This window comes from Colius striatus, chromosome 10 (genome assembly GCF_028858725.1).
Source record: "Colius striatus isolate bColStr4 chromosome 10, bColStr4.1.hap1, whole genome shotgun sequence".
NCBI lineage: Eukaryota > Metazoa > Chordata > Aves > Coliiformes > Coliidae > Colius > Colius striatus.
In genome coordinates this window covers 6,397,985-6,405,163 of record NC_084768.1, presented here as the reverse complement: position 1 = coordinate 6,405,163, position 7,179 = coordinate 6,397,985, and the positions used below count along the sequence as shown (strand labels likewise).

The 7,179-nt window shown below is 60.9% G+C and overlaps 1 protein-coding gene across 1 annotated transcript; it reads left to right on the top strand.

Moving 5' to 3' along the window:
• The first annotated feature begins 3,424 nt into the window (after positions 1 to 3,424).
• Positions 3,425 to 6,337, top strand: BARHL2 (BarH like homeobox 2). Its single transcript, XM_062004145.1, has 3 exons — positions 3,425 to 4,007; positions 5,344 to 5,569; positions 6,025 to 6,337. Exons 1-3 carry the CDS (start codon positions 3,425 to 3,427, stop codon positions 6,335 to 6,337), a joined length of 1,122 nt encoding a protein of 373 aa, XP_061860129.1.
• Positions 6,338 to 7,179: the final 842 nt, after the last annotated feature.

Below are 7,179 nucleotides of genomic sequence, written 5' to 3'. Positions count from 1 at the left end.
AACGTCGAGATTAATTTTTTGGAGCAGAAAGTTAACTTTCTTCGCCTTTTAAAAAACAGATTTTTGTTTCCCTCTTCCTTAAGGAGAGGAAGGCGGAGGGCAGCGGAGAGTCGCCTCCCGGGAGCCGCAGGGGTGGCCAGGGACGAGCGGGCCATAGCCGCGCTTGCTGCGCGCCGCGCTCCGCGCTGCTCTGCGCCGTTTTGTTCCCACTGGGAAACGTTCTGTAGCGTCTCTTGCAACGGCCCCAATTACTCCGAGGTACAATATATTTTCGCCTGGATTAGACGGCAAGTCTGTTGGCACAGTGTAAATGTCAAGCAGCAGCTTTTAATAAAGGGATGTTCAGACTGTTAAATTTCACAGTACAACGGGCTCAGCCCCTCCCGGCCCCCTTCGGCCCCCCTTCACTCCGAGTTACGAGGCTGCCACTGAGCCAACACCACTGTGTATCAAAATCCGAGTGGGGAGAAACTCATCCTAGGGCCGGGATGCTGCGCCCTGATAGATCCCAGCCGCTTTGAGAGGCGACCCAGGGAACCCCGCTTCTCGGGGACCTTCTCGGCGGACCCAGAGCTTCCCGTCGGGGGCCAAGGCGGCAATGGCAGCTCCGCACCAGCCTCTTCCCGGGTCCCCGGGGCCGGACCCGGAGCTAGGGGCCAGTCCGTGGTGTCTCGGTCGGGGCCGCCCCCTCGGCACCCCCTGCCCGGCACATGATAGTCTGTGCATCTCGCTGCCCCCAGCCTCCATCGGGCCATTGATTAGCACTCAAAGTGCTGCTCTAATTAGCTGTCTGCTAATTAACGAGTGGGGACTCCTGAGTGGCACCTCCGCTCATCGCTTCGATTCGGTTACCGCTGATATGTGTAAATGTCCCGCGTCCACCCCAGGCATCAACAAGTGCAGGGAGAGTCCCGCTGCCCTCCGTGCTCGCGTAAGGTGCCACTGGAAGGTGCAAGGCCTTTGGCGTGACATATCCCCGCTCGGGTTGATCTGGCCTCCGGGAAGCCAAAACCCGCCCGCCGCGGCCGCCGGAGCAGCGGGAGAGACCGAGGCAGCCGGCAGTCCGCACTGACGCGGGGCCAGGCCGGCAGCGGAGCCGCTGCCCCGAGCGGGCCTCGCCATCACGGTCCCCCAGAATATTTCTGCACAATGGAGATGAGGATTAAAACATAGGAGGAAGAAAATGAAAGGTGTTCGCTCTTCGGGAACATGACTTTAAGCCCTAAATCCCGATTCCAGGACGGGGAAGTGTATTGTGAGTTAAAGGATTATGCTAGTGTAACATATTACCCCGGGTCCCGCATTCCCCTAGGGATAATTAGGACATGCTTTTGGTAAATTGCAAACCAAGACAGCGCCATAAATAGGGCCTCCGCGGGCTTCTTCCCTGCTGCAGGAAACCTGCCTGTGCATTTGCAGATATTTACTTATTTTTCCCCCTTTGTCCTGATCTTTCATTTTGCTCCTCACTTTCCCCCCATCTTCTTCTGTCTCCTTTTCCTCTCCTCGTTCCTACAAGCGCCCCGATCTGTAAGGACGCCCTGGCGGGAAGTCACTGCATTCACACTGGGGCGGCAGTGCTCGTGCCTCCGGCCCCGTCCGCACCGGTCGCCCGTCGAGGACAACGGGGGCTGCAGCCACCGCCGCCCAGCGGTCATGGGCGGTCCTGCACCTCCTGCGGGCCCGTCGCCCCCGCTTCGTCACCGGCCTCCGGGAGCAGCACCGGCGCCTTAAAGCCCCGGGGCAAACCGTACGCCTGTTTGCCCTCACCGGCTGCCCACGGTGCGGCAAGCAGCCATGTGGGGTCGTCGGGGGGGAGGGGGAATGCTTGGTAGAGGCGGGCTGCCCGCGGATAAGGTTTCCTGCCGTCGAAAAACTTCTTGCCCAGTGTGGGAGTGGGGCCGGGAGCTGCCCCGCCGCGGCGGCCAGCTAGGGCCGGTGCGCTTTGGGTGTGACACCAATGACCAGTGAATCCCAGTGGAGGCCCAGCGATTTTTTTCCCTCCAAGGGAAGGCCGGTTCCGAGCCGTCGGAAGCAGAGACGAAGGCCGCGGCACTCTTCGCATCGTCACATCTCTCTTGTCGGGGAGCGACTCCCCATCCCGCACCACTGCCCCGCGGCTGTGGCGTCTCACGTCGGACCCAACCGGCTGCAACGAGTTATCGACTCACCGCGGCCTCCCACGGCACCTGTGCTCCCCATGCCCTCCCCGCGCCCTTCCGTAGCTCTGAGCAGGATGGCTTCCCCAGGAAACGAACGGCGGGGGGTAAACAAGGTAGGGGCGCACGCTCGCAGCCATCGCTTCCCTCAGGTCTGCACAGGGCCGGTCAGGGCATTCTCGGTATGGGGCAGGCGGGATAAGCAGTGAGTTAAAAGCGACCCTAGTGTTCTCGCTCGCCAGCTCCTGTCCCCAGGCCGGCACCGGGCTCCCATCGCCGGGGCATCTGTTGTGTGCGGGACGGGGCATCGCCTAGTGCCGTCGCTGAACTGATCGCCCCTGAGCTGATCTTGTCCTAATCCTGCCCTGCGGCCCCATTGCTCTCACCCCGTCCCCTCGCGCCTCCGAGGCTGCTGGTTTCGAGGCTAGTCAGATCCGGAGGCTGCTGGAGGCCGTGAGGGGAGACGCCGGGTTGGGCTTCATGGGCGCCTGGAAAAGGTAATTCGTACTAAAATATAACTCGTAGAACTCTGTATCATTCATTACCACCTTTATAATTACTCTGCTAATTAGGTTGGCACGCCACTTCATCGGGATTAGTACGACGTCTTGTCACTGGCACTTCCCATTACTCTGACATTCAGCCACGGAACCGTCCCAGGGACAGCGAGCGATGTTCTCCGGGGGACCGGAGCCGGCGGCCGGGACACCGAGGCCCGACGGGGCGGCGGCGGCGTGCACGGGCACAGGATGGGGGGTGTGGGGGGAGCACCTCCTCCCCGGCTCGCCCCCTCCCCCGCGCGCCCGCGGCCGCCGCCGCCGCTGATTGGCTGCCTGCCGCGCCGCGTCAGCCCCCGCTCGGCGCTCCGCCAATGGGGGCGGGCAGCGGCAAAAGCCCAGGTTTATAACAAACGGCGCGGGGGGGGGGAAACGCGGCGGCCCTGACGTCACGGGGGGAGTCGCCGGCGCCGAGAGGAGCTCGGTGGGCACGGGAAGGCGCGCCGCAGTGGCCGGTGTCCGCCCCGCTCCGCGCCGCGCCCGCAACTTCCCGCAACAAAGTTGGGTAGCGACGAACCGGCCCGGCGGCCATGCGGTGTTCGGCGGGGGCTCCGCGGTAGTGCCGCCCGCGTCGCCGGTGCGTGGGTTGGGGTAACCCGCTTCTCTCACCTCTCGCCCCCCCTCCCCCTCGATCCCCTTCCCCTCCACCCTCGGTGCGACCCCCACGGCTGCCCGCGGGGATGCGGGCGCGACGCTAAGCGGTCCGGCATGGAGGGGCCAAGCGGGTCCAGCTTCGGGATAGACACCATCCTGTCGGGAGGCAGCACCGGCAGCCCCGGAGTCATGAACGGAGACTTTCGCCCCCACGGCGACGGCAGGCCCGCGGATTTTAGGAGCCAGGCCACGCCGTCCCCTTGCTCGGAAATCGACACGGTGGGGACGGCGCCCTCGTCGCCCATCTCGGTGAGCATGGAGCACCCCGAGCCGCACCTGGGGGTGGCGGAGAGCCTCCCGCCGCCGCCGCCGCACCACCTCCACCTCGGCCCGCACCCGCCGCCGCCGCCGCCGAGTTTGCAGCCGTCGCCCCCGCAGCCGCCGCCGCCCCAGCTAGGCTCGGCCAGCTCCGGCCCCAGGACTTCCACCTCTTCTTTTTTAATTAAGGACATTTTGGGCGACAGCAAACCGCTGGCGGCGTGTGCACCTTACAGTACCAGCGTCCCCTCTCCCCATCACACTCCCAAGCAGGAGGGCAGCGCGGCCCCTGAGAGCTTCAGGCCCAAACTCGAGCAGGAGGACGGCAAAGCCAAGCTCGACAAGCGTGATGACACACAGGGCGACATCAAATGCCACGGTGAGTACGGCACAGACCGGCTTCGCACCGCCTCGGCCGCCGTTAATGCCGGCACCGCGGCACTCGGCCACATCGGTGAAATGAAAATCGGGGGGAAATTTGCGGCAGGAGCGCTCCGCTCCGCCGGGGCTTGTCGGCGATCCTCGCTGTCGCAGGTTTAAGACCGATAGCAAATTAAATCTCCTTTTTTTTTTTTTTTCCTCCCCTCTCTGTCGGCCTTTTTACAAATTTATTTATTTAAACTTCCCTATTCTTAAAGAAATTACCCGGAGCAGCGGGATCGCGTTGGAATCCAGAACATATTTATTTTTGATGCAAATACACATAAATGATTCTCTACCTTTCTAAGACCCAGCGGCTCACTGCACTTACTGCCTCCAGCCTTTTCGTTTTTGCTCATTCAATCTAAAATTAAAAAAAAAAAACAAAAGGAAAAATAAAAAATCCCACTTCCACAACAGTCGATACCAAATAAACGAAAAAACCGCAACTTTTAATGAAAAAATAAAATCATTTAAAAACCAGTCGGCCTGCGATAAGCAGAGAAAGGTTGGAGGGCTTTGTGCGTTTTGCAGAACTCCCGGCTTGTCCACGCGCTGGGATAAGAAGGTTCTTCTATTCTGTATTAAATTACAGATTTCTTGCTAATTGGGAAGGCCCCGCCGCGCAGGGTTGGTAAATGAAAATGTGTGCGAGGGGAAAGGAAAGGGAGAAGTGAGGCAAGGCGAAGCGGGGAGAGTGGCTATTTTCCCCGCTGTACCAGCGGGGCTGCTCTCCCTCTCAGGCCAGAAAGGCTACAGGACACATTTTTCTAATTTTGCCCCACAGAGATATTTTTTTCGCCAGGCTGAAGAGCTGCGAGACGCCCGGCTTTGCCGCTCATTTTGCTCTTTCAGCATTAGCATAAGAGTGCCCAAAACAGATGTACAGTCTGGTCTGGCCATTTTTGTGTGCACCAACCTCCCTAGTGAGTCAATTAGGGAGATTATTGTTCTTCCTGCGGGGAAGATCAAGGAGCGCCACAAACCCGGTCCCGGGCGGAGCCGGATTGACATATCGTTTTACCGGCATTTCGGGCCAGAGTGAGAGTGCGAGAAAATAACGAAAGACCTCTAGTTGGCAAACCGAGAGTGGAAATCCCGCTGTCCTCCGGACGGGCTAGCCGCCGCCATCCCGTTCTCCCTTCACCCCCCACCCCCGCTCATATTTGACCGTTCCCCACATGTCCCGGAGGAGCCCCCGGGGAGGGGGCTGCAGAGCCGGTAACAGCGGCGGGGTGGGGCGGGGACCGAGCTGGTGTCCCGCCGGCCCTCACCGCGCCTCGGCTCGCTCGCAGGGACAAAGGAGGAGGGCGACCGGGAGATCAGCAGCAGCCGGGACAGCCCGCCAGTACGGGCCAAGAAGCCTCGGAAGGCGCGGACCGCCTTCTCTGACCATCAGCTCAACCAGCTGGAGCGCAGCTTCGAGCGGCAGAAGTACCTGAGCGTGCAGGACCGCATGGACCTGGCCGCCGCCCTCAATCTCACAGACACACAGGTGAAAACCTGGTACCAGAACCGAAGGTAAGTCTGGCCCCGGAGACCCGGGGGCGTGGGCGGGCGCCTGCGTGCTCCTGCCCCGGGGGAGCCTGAGGGGATGCGGGAAGCGCCTGGCGGCGGCCTCGCGCCCTCTCCGGCGGCGGGCTGGGGGGTCCGACCCCTGCCACTGCTGCCGTAATTTTCTGTCTCATTACATACGGTTGCAGCCACCCTAATTCTGTCGCAAATCATTAGTGTCAGCGCACTGCGATCTAACCGTGTGCTGTGGTTATTAATTTGGCCGGAGTCGCCGTGTGCTTCTGCCGGCGAGTGGTGGGGGGGAGCTGGGCAGGGCTGGGGGGTCGCGCCGTGTCCCGGCCCTCAGGACGGTGCAGGGCTGTGGCGGGGAGGGGATTCGCCGCCCGCTGGCGCCCGCGGAAACAGGCCCGGTGCCCCGTTGCGGCGCCCTCCCTGCAGCCGCCTCTTGTTCCCCCCGGCAGGACGAAGTGGAAGCGGCAGACGGCAGTGGGCCTGGAGCTGCTGGCCGAGGCCGGGAACTACTCGGCCCTGCAGAGGATGTTCCCCTCGCCCTATTTCTACCACCCTAGCTTGCTGGGCAGCATGGACAGCACGACGGCGGCCGCGGCGGCCGCGGCCATGTACAACAGCATGTACCGGACTCCCCCCGCGCCGCACCCTCAGCTCCAGCGGCCGCTGGTGCCGCGGGTGCTGATCCACGGGCTGGGGCCCGGCGGGCAGCCGGCCCTTAACCCTCTGGCCAACCCCATGCCCGGCACCCCGCACCCCCGGTGAAGCGGCACCGCGGTCCCCGCAACGAGCCCTTCCCCTCCCCGTCCCCAAACAAGCCCCAGCACCGCAGAAGAGGAAGCGAAGGGAAGCCGAGGGGCAGGAGCTTCTGCAGGCAGCCACCGGCCACCGAGGGAGGCGATCAGTCAGAGCAGGGACTCTAGAACCGTGAACCCAGAGCCGAGCCCGTAAGTGAAACGACCACACGCGGGGAAATGCGGGCAGAGCCACGGGACGACCCGCCGACCTCGACTCCTGCGAGGCAGGACTTGGAGCTCGGAAAGAGAGAGGGACGGAGGGGGAGGAGGAGGAGGATGAGGAGAGAGGGAGAGGGAGCCCGAGCCCGCCGGAGAGACTAAAGGCTGCGGAGGACGCAGGGAGTGAGAGCGCCTCGACCCCCGCCCGGCGGAGAAGACGGGGGGAACGGAGGACTTTGCACTGATTTTTCTCATGACCTTTTTTGTTTTTCTTATTGAAAAGTGGCATGCTCCCTAATGCGAACAGAATTGTACAGACCGAGTGCTGAGTGCTATATCATATTTATTATATGTCGTCCAAAAAAGGAAAAAAAAAAAATCACTTCTATACGTTAGTTTAAAACGAACGAACGTGATTCTTCCCTCTCCCTTTTCATGTCTTTTTGGATTCAGTAAAATAAATGCTTAGATGACAAATTATAGAAATTTTTTTTGGTGACTGAAAAACTACAGGGAAAAAGAAAAGAAATAAACTTTATCTTTTTTTAACAAACATGGAAATTCAAGGTAGCTAATTTTCCCCCTGCCGAGAACGCAAGACATTCGGAGTAGAAAAGACAAATGCCATTTTTTTTCCTTTTTTAAATGTAT

Excerpts from the sequence above, each read along its gene's own strand:
- BARHL2 (XM_062004145.1), top strand. The coding sequence starts at position 3,425 with ATGGAGGGGCCAAGCGGGTCCAGCTTCGGGATAGACACCATCCTGTCG. Across the intron at positions 4,008-5,343 it reads GGGCGACATCAAATGCCACG|GGACAAAGGAGGAGGGCGAC; the intron begins GTGAGTACGGCA and ends GCTCGCTCGCAG. Across the intron at positions 5,570-6,024 it reads ACCTGGTACCAGAACCGAAG|GACGAAGTGGAAGCGGCAGA; the intron begins GTAAGTCTGGCC and ends TCCCCCCGGCAG.